The 18,318-nt window shown below is 37.3% G+C and overlaps 1 protein-coding gene across 1 annotated transcript in view; it reads left to right on the top strand.

Moving 5' to 3' along the window:
- Positions 1-17,852, top strand: part of LOC140172717 (uncharacterized) — a 110,200-nt gene extending 92,348 nt beyond the window's left edge. Inside the window, exons 34-40 of the mRNA XM_072195849.1 lie at positions 1,519-1,746; positions 5,069-5,164; positions 5,560-5,685; positions 8,534-8,609; positions 14,497-14,555; positions 15,588-15,733; positions 17,809-17,852. Coding sequence (XP_072051950.1) covers positions 1,519-1,746; positions 5,069-5,164; positions 5,560-5,685; positions 8,534-8,609; positions 14,497-14,555; positions 15,588-15,724 — 722 coding nt within the window. The 3' untranslated portion in view covers positions 15,725-15,733; positions 17,809-17,852. The remainder of the gene's footprint in view (positions 1-1,518; positions 1,747-5,068; positions 5,165-5,559; positions 5,686-8,533; positions 8,610-14,496; positions 14,556-15,587; positions 15,734-17,808) is intronic.
- Positions 17,853-18,318: the final 466 nt, after the last annotated feature.

The following is an 18,318-nucleotide window of genomic DNA, read 5'->3' on the forward strand; positions in this document are numbered from 1 at the left end:
TGGCGAACGTCTCAGCAATCTTGGCCCCAGATAGGCATGAAACCCAGACAGAGCTGCTGCTTTTGATAGCCTTAAAGCATTGTAGATTCGTCCTAGTTTATGACTCCCGTACCTGTTACCATACTTGTGTCAGGTTTGGATAGTGTCTTATAGCCAGGACCAAGACGCCTGTGTCTGGACCAAGACGTCTAAAGTCATAGCGATCAAAGAGTAGCTGCACTCCGCCTTAAGTATTTTACTTCTCCCAGAAACGTTCAATAAAGTGACAGGCTTCGGACGCAACTTATTGGGCACAAAACAAGTTACCCATGAAGAAAGCGAAACTTCACGCATGGTCATCAAGTGCTATAGCAGTGAAAGTCAAGGATGGAAGTAAATTGGGAGAGCTGAGAGAAGGCAGTGTATTATTTGCAGCTATATGCACGACTTTTAGTCGTATCCAAAGCACGAGAGATTGCTCTTAAACACAATATCGGGATGTATGAGTTATCTGTAGTACCCAGAACTCTCTTTGCACCAGGTGGATCACTTCTCTTCCAATGTTAACTTGATGTACCTCCGTGAATCGCTACCATGATTCCACGAGACCATGGATAGTTGACCTAATACTTTGCCTGATCCTTCCTTGCCCGAGGACCCAGTATTGACGCATCTTTTACTGTCCCTGTTAATCCTGTAAATAATTTGCATGAGGATATGAATACTAGTCCTGCTGCTATACCTGACAGTTGTCATTGTGTGGCATTTGTCCCCCGGGATGGTATGGCTGATTTACAGGCACTGGACAAACCAAAGTGTGTGATAACATGCTCAGAATTGGCCTGTCACTTTATTGAACGTTTCTGGGAGAAATATAATAACGATTAAGTACAGCTAGTCTTTGAAGAAAGTGAAAGTATGTTAATGCCAGTTTAATTTAAGACGACCGCCAAACGAAACTATTTACAACTGTGTTAATGACTTTGTTGGAATCCTTGGTATCACAAATATGGGTATTGCCACCGTTTTTTACCTTGTCTGTTGCTCACAAGCCGAGATATAGGTGAAAGTATGTTAAACATGTCAGCCATTTTGAAATTCAAGATGGCCGCCAAACGAAACTACTTACAACTAAGTTAATGGCTTTTATGGACTCCTTGGTTATCACAAACATGGGCATTATCACCAATTTTAACCTTGTATGTTGCTCAAAAGCTGAGACTTTTATAGTGCAAAATATTGTAAAAATAGCGGTCATTTTGAAATCCAAGATGGCCGCCCTCTGCAGCATGTCCAAAATTGCCAACAAAGATTTTCCTGTTTCTAGACGTATGTAAAACATATCTAGATAGGTGGCATTTTCTAATCATCAACATTCTACGGATCTTTACTTGCCCCTCCCCATCTGTTAATAGCATTAATGGCAATATACGTCTGTACGACATGTAGGAGAGATAAGCAGCTTCCCCTAACCCGCTACCTCGCTATAACCAAATCCCGGAACCAAATCATAACCAAAAATGACCGTTCACTTTTCAGAGTTTACAACAGAGAGTGATACTGCCCTCTCCGGTCAGGACTTCACCAATATCGGATCGCTCACCGTGTCCTTCAGTATCGACCAATCTGCAGCAACAGTTGACGTCACCGTCACTGACGACGGGAACTATGAACTAACTGAACATTTCAATGTACTTTTGACAAGTTCGGTTGTAGATGAACTTTCTGTTCCGAGCCTGGCCGTTGTCACGATCATCAGTGATGATGGTAGGTTGAAATGTTTTGTTGTGTATCTGAGAGGGAAAGGGGAGGGAGAGAAGGAAGGATAAAGAAAGAAAGTAAAAATAAAGTAATTTACTGATAATACTGAACCTAAAATGCCCTAAATTTTTACCTTAACTATTTTCGGACTAATGGGCTGTTCTGAAAATTAATACAAACGTTTTTTTCACAACTTTATTCCCTGTATTTGAGTCCGGTTATTCTGTTTTTAACAAGAAAAGAATTATACTATCTTAGAAGATAGCTCTTTAATATTTTTGCATTATCAATGGCTACATTTCTATTTCCACCTGTCTTAAAGGCCCATATAAAAATAACGGATGTGGAAATAAGAGTATAAACTGACCAGTAGATACCAATTGTAGTCCTACCAATTCATAGCTTATTGGATGGCCTAGGGGAAAGTTAGCACATATTTGCAAGACTATCCATGTTAAGAGACCTTTTGAATTACAAATAACATAAATAAACACAATTCTACTATCTATCCAGTGTTTAATAAATAGACAAAACCTGTCACATTATTATATATTTATTGCCCCAAATAGTTTCCCTTTTGATGTCTTCTACAGAAGTTGGCTGAGTATAATCAGTGTGTGATTGATGCAAACATTCAACTACGTTTTTATTCTAAGATATGTTTCGACTTCAAAATAGGAAATAGAGATTAGGTCTCAACGTTCATTTTAGATATCAACAATCCATTTTAAAAATGATTAATGTAATAATTTTTCATTTCGCGTATTCACTGTCGGTAAGTCGTTTAACCCAATTACAATATAGTACTTAGTGTTGGGATTTTACTATATCGGGTATTCTTAAACCTCCCTCAGCATATTCACCAAGCATACATGTTCTTTTTATCTTATCTTTCTTACCAATACATAAAAAGTTAAAAATATTTTAAATTCAACTTTCTTTATTATATAATCAGGTGTTACAATCACATTCATATTATAGTATAGTTTCAATAAAGCCAGTGATTTTAGTACAACTGATTTACCATATAACGCCAGGTCTCTTTTCCTCCACACTGAGAGCAACCTTCTTAATTTATCTAGCTTTGATTCCCAATTTAGTTTTTGAATTTCCAGTTGTCAAGTCCAAAGTATATAACAAAGGATTTGACTGGACCAGAAGTCCACTTAATTTACACCATTTCTGTTTGAATTGGATCTTCCTTCAACAAGATACCTTCAACAAGCTTCTTAGTTCGATTTAGAGTCTTTTGTAAAAATGGTGGTATCATCTGCAACCTGAGTAATTTTGACCTCTGTGACAAAGTCTACTAGATTGAAGGGTACTTTGTCTTCGGATAATTGGAAACCTTGAATATTTTCACGATGTCTTATGTTACATGCTAAACTTTCCACCGAAATAACTTTAAGGAGTGCGGATAAGGCACAACCTTAACGAATACCACGCGAGATATTGAAGTATTCTGAGTTCCAACCTTTGTTTGCTCTATATAGGCCTACATTTAACCATTACGAAATTAAAACCAACATTCAATTTTTCCAGAACTGCAAACATGAAATTTCTTTCTATGCTATCGAAAGCCTTTTCAAAGTCTAAAATAATATAGCTCCACTGGTATTTTGTTCCTGAGACAAATCAATGATATCATTTACCATTCTAATATTCTGTCCTATGAATCTTCCTTTAATATAATGCATAATTGATATGAATTTATTTTTGGTAGAATATGTTGAAGTATTTTAGCAAGAGCAGACGTTAACATTTTATAATCAGTATTCAGAAGACTTATAGTTGTTTTTTTATCATCTTATTTGTAAATGAGCCTGATAATTGCTCGCTTTTGAGTTGCAGAAAGCTCTCCTTTACGAAAGGATTCTGCAAAAAGAGTTATGCGTAGGTTTTGCGATGTAATTCCAGAATTCAACTGGAAGACCATCAGGTCCAGGAGCTTTGTTTGTTTTCATTGACTTAGCTGTCAAGTATAATTTAGTAAATTCTTCCAGCGTCAGTTCTTTATCACAAAATATCTTGTCTTCATTCGAAACAATTGAATCTAGGATGGTGCTATTTAGATACTCATTAATTTCGCCATATTCAATATCTCTCGTGGTATAGAGGCATTTGTAAAATCTTACACATAGTTTTAATCCATCATTGGTTATATCAACTTCTTATTGCATTCCTTTTTTCATTACTCTGCTCTAACCTAAGGAAATACTTGGTAGATTTTCCCCCTTTTACAACCCATTCAGCTCTAGATCGCACTTGAGCACCTTTTGCTTCATAATTATGATGATATTCTAACTTATTTTTAATTTCTTCATATGATCGTACATTCGTAAATTTGCCTCGTTATCATTTTGATCAATTTCCTTTTCAATCACCTCCAGTTGAGTCGGAAGCCATGTCACATCACTCACACTCTTTCACGTGATAGCTTATATGAAAATTAAATGGAAAATTCTTTGCATTTCATTATCAAGAGATCCCACAATAACAGTAATATTGATGCCAATTTGATACTCTTTGTTATCTAATATTGAAATATTTACGCGCCAAAAGCCCTTACCTTTACTAATCTGTTTCACATGAAATTCAAAGGCTATAGCTCTGTGATCAGTTCGAATAGAGGGAATGATTAAATGATTGATCTGTTTATGAGTAAAATGTTGTTTTGTAGGATTTTGAGTTCGCCAAGGGTCAAAGAGGTTAAAATGATTGGTTAAATGTTTTGTTAATTTAAAAGCTTTACTTGAATGTGTCTCCGCAGGAAAACCCCCTTTTTTGTATCAAGATGTTTGTCAACCACCGTGTTAAGGTCTCCACCCATTATCATGATTATTTTATTATACAATTCAATATTATTAAGACAACGTTTAACATCAGCAAAGAAATTTGCCCTCTCGTTTTTACTGACTATTGATGCATATATTGAAATCGGTGACAATTTAGTTCCACCTATGTCACAATTAACAACTAGTTTTCTTCCATCTTGACTCATTATTTCATCTAGAAATGTGAACAGTATATTGTTTTTCATTAGGATAGAGACCAACTATTGTAGGCAGTCCTGGAAAAAAATTAAGAAATTATGGGAAATGTTGTTCTCTTAGAGTGAAATTTGGCTAATCTTTACGGGAAATAAATATTTTTTTAGCCCTGATTGTAGGCCTCCCTATAAGACACCCTACCCAAACAGGTGAGAGACCTATCGCTGCTGTCTCATAATTTGGTGCATTAAGCCCGAACCGAAAGCTTAGGTTTGCCGAGGACACGAACACAGATTATATTCTTAACAAAATGCATGTCATTTGGTTTTCCTTTACAGCTCGATGTGACAGACCATGTCAGAATGGTGGAATATGTATTAATCCTGACGAATGTTTATGCCCAAAACAGTTCACTGGCACCAATTGTGAGAATGGTAAGATATTGACATGTTTTACGGCTCTATAGAGGTAATTGCTTACACTTAGGGCTATTTCAGTAACGGGCTATTTCAGTTGAAATCCATACACCCCTATGGAAGGCATGACCTTAATATTCTATACACCATATACACGGAGTGTTGTTTTTGATGATATGAAAATCTCAACTTAATTGTAGAACGTTGGGAAGATGAGGCTGTGAATCACGAAGTGAAATGAAATGATCACGAATTTAGGTTAAATAGAAGTGCTGCTTTAACGGTGTAACGGTGCTGCTGTAAAGGTATTGTGTGTAATTGCAAGGCTTTTTTTACACTTATTTATTAATCTATTCACTTATAGTGGCTGATTTGTCTCTAATTATCTCCTTTTTACTACTTTTGATTATTAGATGTTGACGAATGCACCCTCCCTAATGTTTGCGCGGACCCGCTACTTACCTGCGTAAATACTAACGGAAGTTACCACTGCGAATGTACAGATCCGAGATTTCAACTGACTGGAGGTACTTGTATAGGTAGGTGTTCATGTTTTTTGTCATTCCCAGAATGTTTTGCAAAGGAACCTTTACTACGTCACCGGCTCAGATCGTCACCTTTACGTCTAGCGTGCACTGTGTGCGCAGTATCTAAGTGCGCATCAACAATGACGTACCGTCAGTTTCATTCGCAAAGGCTTTAGCGGCACCTTCAAATGTTACCATGGTTGTTCAGGATACCCTCAATCCCCTGCCACTCTTATTTACGTGTTCATTTACAACGCAAACCGATATCGAATCCCGGTGGTTTGCGAAAAATCAAATGTCCGCACCCCGGGATCAATTAATCCCTGCTATGACATCATTGTTTATCAACAAAGGCGAGGGATTGGTCTGTCGATATGCCCGAACGAACCGCTTCACTGTTCAATGGCTTTCTTGTACTATATGAAATGTGGTGGAGATTTAAAATACACATGTCCTGAGCAGACTACGATGCGCACGCACACTGCAGGGCAAAGAACAATGGAAAGTACCATAATGCGTGCGAATACTGCCGGGCAATGACGTCACATGTCAAGTGGTCTATAGTGGCTGTATACGGAAAGATTATATTACAATAACAGTTGATTTCGCAGTATTTATAGACGAATCCAACGAGCCAAGTCATGGTCAGGATTTGGTCGGCTATTATTGGGTCCCCGCAGCACCAAACTGGTGTTGTGACTGCCCAATTGGGTGGATTAAAGCCGCTTAAAATTCGATGTTAGATTATTTTGTGTTGTAAACTGTCATCATTCTTTTGTCTACGTGTAACACGGGTGATAGAATGCAGTTTAAAATACCCTCCAAGGCCGCATCATATCACATTTTAGGTGTGATGGAGCCGACAGGGACCCAATTTTGGCTGCCATTGAGGTATAGGAATGCGTGAAATTTGATTCGTCTATAAGTTAATATACTCTAAATACCGGATAAGCACGCTCAATGTAATCGCCACGATCCGTTTTGAAATAATATAAAAGCACTTCAAATAGGAGCCCGCTGAGTTCAATGAACTACGCCCTGAAACCGATGGAGTGGTGCCCCAAAAGAATCTCCTCATACACAAATGAACAAATACAATAGGACAATGCCAGCACCTATGATCTGCTTAGTGACATGTTATTTGAAGTCGTGTTCACACGGTCGGACTTAAGTCACTTAATACCTTTAATAAGTCCCTATTACCGGTTATAAGTCGCCTATTACCGGTAATAACTCACTTATGTCCGATCGTGTGAACACGACTTGAGGTCTTCTAAAGCTAAATATCTTGAAGATTAATGTTTGTTTGTGCATATTTATTGCGCATTTAAGATGCAAAATATAATTTCAAATAATTGGTATTATGACATACGGTATAGGTGGTATATCAAACGACTAATAAAATCATGTCATCATGGCGTCATGTCAAAGGATGTTTATGTCCCTTATTTCCAAAAATTGGCCAAATATTAAAACTCAAGTTTTATTGTCAGTTAGGACTAACCATGGAAGTAATACACATGGAAGCTGGTCAAATACTACATCAAAGTGAGTATCATACTTGCCGCGATACTGAACAAAAGCAGTACAGTTGAAAGTGGAACAATTGAGTCATCGCATGGTCAACGTGTACCATGTCTAAAATCAAAGTTCCCGCTTAAAAATCAATAGCAGTACGAGGTCGTGTACTAAGTCCTGACAATGGGCTGTGTTACCGCAATATTACCGCAATATTACCGCAGTGCATGACTAGTTTTATGAACACAAGCAGATTTTATAAAATCCCTACGAAATGGTCCGAATGCTATCAGTTTAATTGATACAATTTTATTAAAAGTATGTAATTATGTGAAAACCTACCGATTAAATGTATATATATGCTAGACTTTCAGATAGCAGTTTTAAAACAGAAAATGAAATGAAATACAATTTATTTTACGCAAAATGTAAAGATAATACCCGACTCTGGAACATTCTGGTCAACAGCAATTTCGGGCAGCCCCGGGCACACAAATAGATGCGGGATTCATTTTATAATGTAACGCATGTGCCAAGTGCGCATATCAATTATTACCGCTAATTAGCGGTTTAGACGTAAATGCATGATTTCCAATATTTTGAAGTTTAAGAAAATCTGTAAGTATAGGGTAGAAATCGATATTTTGAATGGATTTCTGTAATTATGGATTACAAATCTAACATCCCTGTCATTTTTTCCGAATAAAAACAACATACTTGAAACATAATCAAGAAAAACACGATTTTTGCTCAAAATAATAAACCTGTAAATAAACGAACTGGCAATAAAGGCGGCAAGTCTGATCCACATCAAAGACACGATGACTACATTGTTATCACAATAGCTTGATACGTACCCTCTATAGAATGTTACGTAAATAATTCAATAGGTGTTGGATCGACCAGCTGCCATGTCTCTTACTTCCATGGACTAACTAAAGGATTAGGATTTAGCTATGTTTCATTTGGCAAAACACGATTATATTTTTATCCCAAAAACTAGTGCTGTATTATTCTGCAATAGGGAGTAGGTATTAATAGTCCTTGGATGATATTGTGGACTTCAAAGTCAAACTGATTACATAATAGGAGGTTACCTCATATTGCATTATTTGATTCTTAAAACAAATTCATCAGGTTTGGTAATTAACGAATTTAGAGAATTGAGCATGTATCCAAGCGGACCCATTGGGCACCAAAGCATGAAAACAGAAACCTGGTAGACGGGCTACACCCCTCTATCAATATATTAGTTCTGATGTTATAGGCGTATCTATAGCAGCTGCGTTACTTTTTGTGCATTCTTTATTTATAACCTAATATTTTACACCATTTCTAATAGATGATGGTTGTCCTCTTGATTATTGTCTCAATGGTGGTGTCTGTGTTGCTTCAACAACCTCTGGATATTCCTGCGTGTAAGTATAATTACATTTCTCCCTTTCGTTTGTAAAACCGGACTTTGAACAGTTTCCCAATATAGTGTCAAAAAAACGTTTGGCATGTTTCCCAAAGTCGGACCCCGTGTCTAGTTTCAATATTTCCGTTGAAAAACCGACATGTATTTGTGTACTATATGGTCCGCAACTTATAAGTTCCCCCTAAATACTTTTTTTAATAAATCGAAAAATATTTGACAAAATGCAAACGTGTAAAAAGGTATGAGTAGCCGTATTTGTTTTACACAAGTGGACCAAATTATAGCGTCACACGTCATTGCGTTCAGTCACAATGGTTTATTATGTAAAGAAAGAGACCGTTTTAAACAGTGTTAACAGTAGTTGCATCTGAGTCCATAGGAGTCATCTCTCAAACAATACAGTAGGCCAGGTCTATCCATGTGTTTGTTAAAGAAATCCTGACTGCTATGGACTCAGGTGCCACTTTTAAAACGGTGTGACGCTATAAATTGGTCCACATGTGTAAAACAAATAGGGCTATACATATCTGTTTACATTTTTACATTTTGTAAAATATTTGTTGACTTATTCTAAAAAGTATTAGGGGGGAACTTATAAGTTGTGGACCATATATTACCGTAATTGGGTATTAATCGTGGCTTCCGTAAAAAATTACCCCTATATAGATTGAAAAGGGTTATCCATTACGGTACCTCTGCCTTATTCAAAGTTTGTATTTTCACTTCACATTTTGAGTTCACCACCTTGTAGTATTCTACCTGTCAATTAGGTAGACACAAAAACAGGTTGTTCCCAGTGTTCATATAGGCCAGGTCATACTTTCATTTCACAACTTGAGTTCTCCTGCGGTATTCTGCCTGTCAAATTAGGTTGGCACAGAAACAGGTTGTTAATATAGGCCGGGTCTTCATGTGGTCTATATAAATCATCTTTATTCAACATAAAGAAAAACACATATAAAGCCCAGATCTACTGCAACCCATTCCGGTTGCAGGCAAGGCAGGACAAAAATACAAACATTTAAATAAATAAATAAACAAAGTTGGAAATACTCATGGCGGGAAGAAAAAGTTAAATAATTTCATTTACATTCCAAGATGTTACATATCTGGCGATGAAAATGGAATAAGATGACATTAGCGCCGATTTAATCAACTGGGTCTTGAGATCAGAATACTTTGTGGGAAGATTGAGATCTTTTGACAGACGAGTCAGACTATTCTTGTTGTCGGCGTCAATGAAGCCTCTTGAGCCTACTTCAACAGCAACAAGTGAGCAACAGTACCCGGCGTTAGTGATGTCGGCAACCAGGGAAGAATAGCGATCACGTTTGGTGTAATGAGCTTTACTGATGTTTGGTTCAAATGGTACCGACAACTCAAAGAGAATGACTCGCTTGTCAGAAGGCCAGTATAACACAATGTCCGGTTTTTGAGACGTGGAAATGATATTGGGTGGTATGGTCCCCCCTCCTATGGTATAATTTTCCAGATCGGCATAGATTTTAATATGAGAATTACGAAATGCCTCCGACTGTTGAAATGTGGAAAGAAAAATACGGATGAGGTTGTTGTGTCTCCATAGATACCTGTCCAGCATATTTTGGCAATTATTTAAAATGTGCAGGAGAGTACCTTTCCCCTGACAAAGGGGACAGCTGTCCGTAAGCCTTTTTCCCCATCTTTTCAAATTGGTGAATGATGGCAAGGAATCTATGGAGGCATTGATTGCAAATTTAAGCACACCCTTTGGTAATGAAAACATAATGGATTTCCAAGACAGATCGGAATTACATGTTTCAAGCAGTTTCGGAAACTCCCCCTGGCTCAAGAGGGGCTCAACTACAGATTTCCAGTGGTTATCCGTCTCTTCCTTCAGGATCTTTTTAACATCAGGTTGGACCTTATTCCAATGGGGGTTGACCCGGGCTCCAATAGCAAGTGCATGAACGTTTTCACACTGGTTGGTTATGGAAATTTTACGAGACCACGTAGATTCTCTGTTGAGCTTGAGGTCAAGAGCCAGGTTAGTAACTTCATCAGCTTTGCACCTAGATCTACTATATGATGCGGAATGAGCTTGGCGATAAATATCAGAAATGCGCTGGATGTTAAGCCCTCGGGACATATGGACCAGGGCAGTATTTGCACCATGTTTTGGAATCCCAAGCCATTTCTTAACATACTGCTCGGACATACGGTCTAAAAGCACAAGATTAGAATGGGTCAGGTCATGCACCGTAAGACAGAATCTCATGGAGGGAGGCAGTAACGGGTATATATTGCCAGTTTGTACTCATTGCGAATTAAAGTGGAGTCAATATTATTTAATTTACTATAGAGCTGTGCATAGACATAATCATAAATTTCTTGTTCCTTTCCATGAAACGTTATCAGCGACCCGAGGAATTTTGTGGGTCCTCATTAACGGTTTTCACGACATTTTCACCGATATGGAAATCAATCAGAGTTGGTTTGCCACCACATAAAGAGAGTGAACGACATTTGGATGGTTTTAATGTGAGACCCATGCTGGTAGCCTTCGTATGAAGTTCGTTCATTATTTCTGTGTTGAATTTTGTTATTGGTGATGAGATTGAAATCGTCGGCATATGGGGTAGTGATGATTTTGGTTGTGTCCAAACAAAAGCCGGTCTTCTCACGCATGGTTTCCAGGTATTCGAGCAATGGGTTGAAACACATGAGAAAAATAACGGGGGACAAAGGTTCGCCTTGGAATGTCCCCCTCTTGAATTTAAATGGTAAAGAATTCCAGTTGGGGCCTTGGACGTGGCCGTTAAGGTTAGAATAGAGATTAGTAACATAGGACCGGACATTGTTGGGGAGCTGACAGCGTTCCATGGAGTGAGTAATGAGATCATGGCTTACACTGCCGAAGGCATCAGCCAAATCGAAAAACGTAATATGTACAGTCTTCTTCCGGGTTTTGGCATAAGAGATTGTTTCTTGCAATACTTGATTATGTTCAATACATCCGTTTACTCCCTGAAGAAACGCTTTCTGGATCGCGGGGTCTATGTACAGGTTAGTAGTCAGATATGAGCCTAATCGCTCAGCGACGACTTGGTGGAAAACCTTCGCCATGCAAGAAGTAAGCGAAATCATCCGGAAATTTTCCGGTTTGTCAGTTTCGCCGGCTTTATGAATAAGCACTACCTTGGATTGAGACCAAGACTCCGGAGGAAGAGGGTCAACCAGAAGCATTTTGGTAAAAATGGTGGCCAAAAGATGGTGAGTAGACGGGAGATGCTTGAGCATCCCATACATAAGACCATCATCACCGGGTGCTGAGGTTGCTTTCTTCGTCCGGAGAATGTTTTTGACATCCTTAGGTTTGATAACAGACATATTGAATGAAATGTACGAGTCATCTTTAACTGGAAGGTTCGGGAACCATGAAAGTTGGGTAAGGTCGAGTGTCACTTGTTGAGAGTACTTATTTGGGAAGTATGTGTCGGCAACATCTTTGGTAAAAGTTGGTCGGGCGGAAGTAGAGTCAAGAGTATTATTGGATGCGTTTTTGGCGAAGCTCCAAAAGTTCGAATGATACATTTTTTCCTGATGGGCGACGGTTTTGGTAGTTTTGTTGCTTTTGTCCAGCTTTTTGAGGTATGAGACAGTCTTAACCGCTTGGCGAAACATATTTTTATCTTCACGGGTTGCGTTTGCAGCAAATGCTTTTTTGCGTAAAATGCTCTTCTTTTTTCTGGCCGCGGACAGAGTCTTTGGTTCATGTGATAAGTACGTTTGAGAATGTTTTCTTCAACAAAATCTTCATGGCTACCAAAGTAGGAGACAAGCGTATCGGAAAATTTCTGAGCTGCACAAGCAGGGGATATATCGTCTGCTCCAATTTCGAAGTGGAGCGGACCCAGTAAATCACGGATAGCCTTGTCATGATTACTCCATTCATTGCCGTCAGTGTAAAACACAGAATAAGATAACCACACTTGTCAAAATTGACAGTCTTACTTATTTTGGGGTGTGCTACAGTTTAACCAAATGATTTATTTTAAGGGCTCGGAGAGCGACGTTTAAACAGTATTTTTGTGGGATCTGAGAGCACAGATTTATCCAGGGGTGAAGTACCACCTTAACATTTCATCTTCTATTTCAGCCAAATAGACCCACCTTCGCACGGTATTTTTGTGGGGCCTGTGAGCACATCAGTCACACAAAATTGCATTCTGAATACGAGAAATAATCTTCTGATATCAAATAATTTTGATCTGTTGAAATTCACGATGTAATGCACATTTAATAACAAATTATGAAAAATTGTAGTTTTTGATAGTTAATAATCCTCGAAGTAAACTAATAATATGCACTTAAAGTGTTGGTAGCTGGGATAAAAACCCGTCAATCATTTCGTATTGAAGATATTGGGGATGTATATATTCAATACGAATGGTCAAACCTTTCTTATAATGGACGGCTTTTCTTCCCAGCCACATACACTTTAAGTACATAACATTAGATTTAACATAAATCTAAATTTTAAATTAAATTTTCGCGCGAAATTCACATCTATTTCGCGTAGGCCTATCCGCGTGGGTCGACTTTGCGTATGTTTCATATCCACGCGTCTTTATGCGTAGGCCTATCCGCGTAGGCCTACTTTGCGTATATTTTTTCGGTTCCGTAATCAAGAATCATAACAACAACAGAGCAATAGTCTGACGATCGCCGTGAGGCGTGAAACTACTAGTTACTAAATGCTGAATATTATTTAGCCAAAATTGTTTTATTAACATTAGATTTAAGTACATAACATTAGATTTATAAAGATCAGTTTTTAAAATGTTGCCATAAAATAAAAATTATTTGATATCAGAAGGATATTCCTCGTATTCAGAACCCAATTTTGTGTGTCTGATGTGCTCACATGCCCCACAAAAATACCGTGCGAAGGTGGGTCTATTTGGCTGAAATAGAAGATGAAATGTTAAGGTGGTATTTTACCCCCTGGATATATCTGCGACTATTTTTGCATTTTTCTCAAAAAATAATAACACACTGGTAACAAAAGTTATGTATATTATAGGGCAAGGAATCCAGTTACTACACTGGAATTTCAGTGACTCAAGACATGCGGTACGTTATTTATGATAAGAAAAGAGGTACCGCTAGAATGTACCTCGTTTCTTAACATATATAATGAACCACATGTCTTGTATCACTGAAATTTCAGTGAAGTAATTGGATTCCTTGCCCCTATAATATACATAACTTTTGTTACCAGTGTAGTTATTTTGTGAGAAAAATGCAAAAGTAGTCACAAAATTTATTAGGGGGTGTAGTACCACCTTAAGGCACTTGTAATATGGTCCAACTCGCTACATCGAAGTAATGGACTGCATAATTTGTGTGAAACTTCGCTTAAAGCTGAATTTATATATCGCTCGTACCTTTTGTATTTACTCTCATCACGGCGATAGCGATTGCAGTCGACTATTAAAATATTCTAAATGCCACAAAATACATTTTTTGAACATCCATTGCTGTCAATAACTATTGTTTTGAATTAATTCATCAACGAAAGTTAATAATCGAGTAAGGTAAATTAATTAGGAAAATAATAGATCCAGTTGATACGAAATGATTGGTTGATGCATTCACGTGTCAAGAACGATATCACTCGAAAGTTGAGGTTTCTTCAACTTGCAAAAACGACGTCGTTTTGCCTTGGTGATTTGTATATTTGATCGGCTTGATGCTCTGAAAATGAAAGTAAACACTGAGCACGCGAGAGATTTCGGAATTCTGCAAAAGCGATTGAGTATAAATTCAGCTTAATACATCCTGTGTTGGAAACCAAGTGCGCAAGGATTAATGAATGATTACAAATTGTGTGAATCTTTCAGATGTGCGATTGGTTATTCTGGACAAATTTGTGACGTGTATGACAATCCAAATAATACAGGTAAACCATTGACTTTTATTTCTTGCATTTATGGCATTGGTGTTTGGTTAATGAGAACATTGAAGACGATCTTTTATTTTAAACCTAAACTTTTTTCGGGGGGGGGGGCGGGTGCCAAGATTGACTCAATCTTTATGTCGTCATTAGTTTACCACGTAATCACAAAACTATGACAAATAATTCCAAAGTGTATTATGTTATAAAGCAATATGTTACTAGTCTAAATCCGTTGGGAGTTTTCGTGTGTGACTACGACATGTTATAATATACACTTTAAAAAATCACGTATTTACAACATAGGCCGGTTGGTTTAAACTTTTATCAGCCTGAAATCGGCGGGCTTTACAACATCGCGGATTAATATCAAACATGTGATATATCCCCAGAAGCATCGCGAATTATTAAGTCCTATACTTTGTCTACTTGCTTTAACACACAAAATTGAGACCAGGCAGGTCATCTAATAGCTGGGCTAATAGCACTCTTAACATGGGTCTACTTTTGGCGTAGTGGTAAAAGCCTATTATATCCCGCCTATTACAAGCATATCAAACTACATGTATTATGGTTGACATGTTCACGTTACAAGATGGAGTCTGAGTTCGAGACCCAGTCTCGGCAGATTGGTTTTTCCCATTCAATCTTAATCTAAAATTGTTTATTGTCATGCACTGAGAAATACATTTTCTGTAACGGGGCAAAATGAACAAAAAAGCACCTCGGCTTTCTTGCATAATTGGCTGTTGCCGCATTTGAAGTCATGTTTTACAACCGACCACCATTGTCTGCTTTTGCAATAAATAGCGCGCTCAATGTTCACAAAAAATAAATTTAGATATAAATTATTAAGTAATTAAATATGCAATTAAATGATTCATATCATAAATTAGTATTAGTGTAGATGGATTTGAACATCATTGAGCAAGGTTTAAGTTGCAAATTAAAAGACGTTTTGTTTAAAAAATGCTTTGAAGTCTCATTTTGATTTACCAATAATAAGAACTGAAATGGATGATGCTTTCTTGTTTTCAGATGGGACCCTTTCTGCAGGAGAAATAGGTGCTATCGCAGTGGCGGGCCTGGTGGCTATACTTAGTCTTCTCCTGGCATGTCAGTGCTGCTTTTATTTCTCCCTAATGACCAACAAGAGATATGAGACAAGCCCATAGTGAACAACGGTAAGGATATATCCTCTGATTAGTGGAACATTTCGGTAATTCCAGAAAGCCATTGCATAAGAAACCGAAACCACGTCAATTGACGATACCAACATGCAGTCTGTGCCTAAGACTACTAGTTGAAAATGCGCTATTACGATTGTTCACAGGCTGTTATATCATTTATGCATGTGGACATTTGTGATGAAAATAGTTTTTCATAATGACATTGAATGGCTATTCCAGTTTGAATTCATTTGCCCCTATAGAAGACGTGACTTTAAAGCCACATATTGCTATTTATTGTTTCCCAGGAAGATGTCAAGAGGATAACATGAATAAGACTGTAAATTGTCACCTTGAGCACATGGTTTAATAGTCTAACAATTATGGTCTGATTTCCCCCTAGGCCACATAATTCACCTTACAATAGGCTACATAGTAGGACTAAATGGCAAGTTTAGACCACAACTTTTCACATCTGGAGTTTCATTCGGTGGTTTAATCTTCCGCTGTGGTTACCTGAATGGGTGACTCCATGAAATATACACTCCCTGTGTGGAAATTAACGCACATCTTCAATAGGGGGTGTGTGGATTTAATGTGGAATAGCCCAATGCTCTTCACCGCTACATACATGGTATAACCTAATGATCTCATATGGGTGGTCTTCACAATTCAATATGAAGTCAAAATCGGTGTTTCTATAATACAGATAACTTAAGGAGGCTGTGTACTCTCAGACATGCATGTAGTAAAAGTGTCATAACTTTGCAATTATTCACGCAAGACATATAAAAGTATACATTTTATAAAGGCAAGACATCAATGAATCTCAATATAAATACAGATTTGGTGTAAAAACAACAATTATGAAAAAAATCACAAAAAATTGAATTTTTGGCAATTTTTGTTCGGTACATCGTTCGGTACATCATAACAAAAAAACACTCTTTCCAAACATTTTTTTTTGTTTTTTCGTAGTCTTGAGGCACCATTCCAAAAACGTTTTTTTTAGTGGCCTTTTTTGTGAGATATTGACCATATAAGGCATCAAAATGAACTTTTTAAAATTCACAAACGCCTATTTGCACAAAATGATGCCTAAAATCGGAAATAGACCAAAATATAAAAAATGAGAAAGTCGATCATGCTTTTTATGATGATCATAATTGCTTACCCATAGATACTGTATTTTATTGAGTTATCGTGTACCTAAATCGTCATTTTATCGAGAAAATGAACATTGAAATAAAGGCCGTTGAAGTTTTAAGTGGTCACATTTTGCACTTTGATCGAAGCTCACAGTAGAATACGGCATTTCTCGTTTTTCTACATTACATTACGTAAATATCGGGTAAATCCACAGCCCCTTGAGAAGTTTGGGCGAAATCTTTTCATATATTGATGTTTAAATCGGGGGAAAGAACTTGAAAAAATTCACATTTTATCAGCTAAAACGGAGCCATTTGACCGCTAGGTTTTTGTGAAATCAGTGCTTCCGTGGTGCTTCCATAAGCTGCGTCGCGCATGCAGATAAGCGTTGCGTATGCGTAGCGTATCTGTGCGTTAAAAAATTACGCGATGCGTTGTTGCGCGCGTTTACCCCAATGGTACAACAAAGATTTTCTTTCCTTTTAAATTACGGAAACGAGCGAAATAGTGAAATAAAATCCATAAAATAGAGCAGTTAGAGTTAACAAATCTAGATTTTCTTTCCTTATATTTATTAAAAAAAACATAACAAAGTAAATACATATCAAAAAAGCTCAATTTTGCGAAAGAAACAATGTCTAGAGTACATAGCCACGCTAGTGCGATTTATTCCTTAAAGCTTTATATCGCAATCTGTCCATGATCCAGCTCATCCGTCGGTAATCTAGTGGTATACATACTTATTAGAATGCCGGGGTACCGGTTTCGATTCCCAGTCTGATCAACTTTACTTATTGGTTTCTTTTTTGCAAGTAGAAAAAAACGTAAATCCGAGATATTGGCATCATGACATGGATTTTGGCACCCTCTAACAATTGCCTTTTCAGAATTGAATGATTTATGTTAAGTGTTAACATTCTTATTCCTGGCTTATTTCACAGGTTTTGGATTTGGCAAACTTGCAGCTGTTATATCAGGAGACGACCAAGCACTTGGCAGCGCAATTGTGTAATAGCGTATGAAATGACCATGTGGTGACGGCCTATATATATAATACATTTTCAACTTCGCCATTGGTTTTCAATGTCTACAAAATAGTGTCATATTTTATCAAACAATTTTACAATGTAATATTCAGTCTTGCCAGATTTGTACATGTATATAGTAAGTTTAAAAGATCAAACATATTGGTTGGTCTGAAAGAGTTTGTGGATACACTAGATACGGCACGATTTAGGGTCGAAAAAACCGGACAAGAAACCCTAATACCTCATACTCATTTGAGACACTAAACAATAGCTAACTTTTCAATAAATTTTTATTTTTTGTTAGATTTACAAACCCTAAAAAAAAACAAAGTCAAACATAAGAATCACATTTTTCTCGATGCTTATTTTCTATTCTCATAATGTTCCTCATAATAACAATGAAAAACAAAAGAAATATATTTT

This window comes from Amphiura filiformis, chromosome 16 (assembly GCF_039555335.1).
Source record: "Amphiura filiformis chromosome 16, Afil_fr2py, whole genome shotgun sequence".
NCBI lineage: Eukaryota > Metazoa > Echinodermata > Ophiuroidea > Amphilepidida > Amphiuridae > Amphiura > Amphiura filiformis.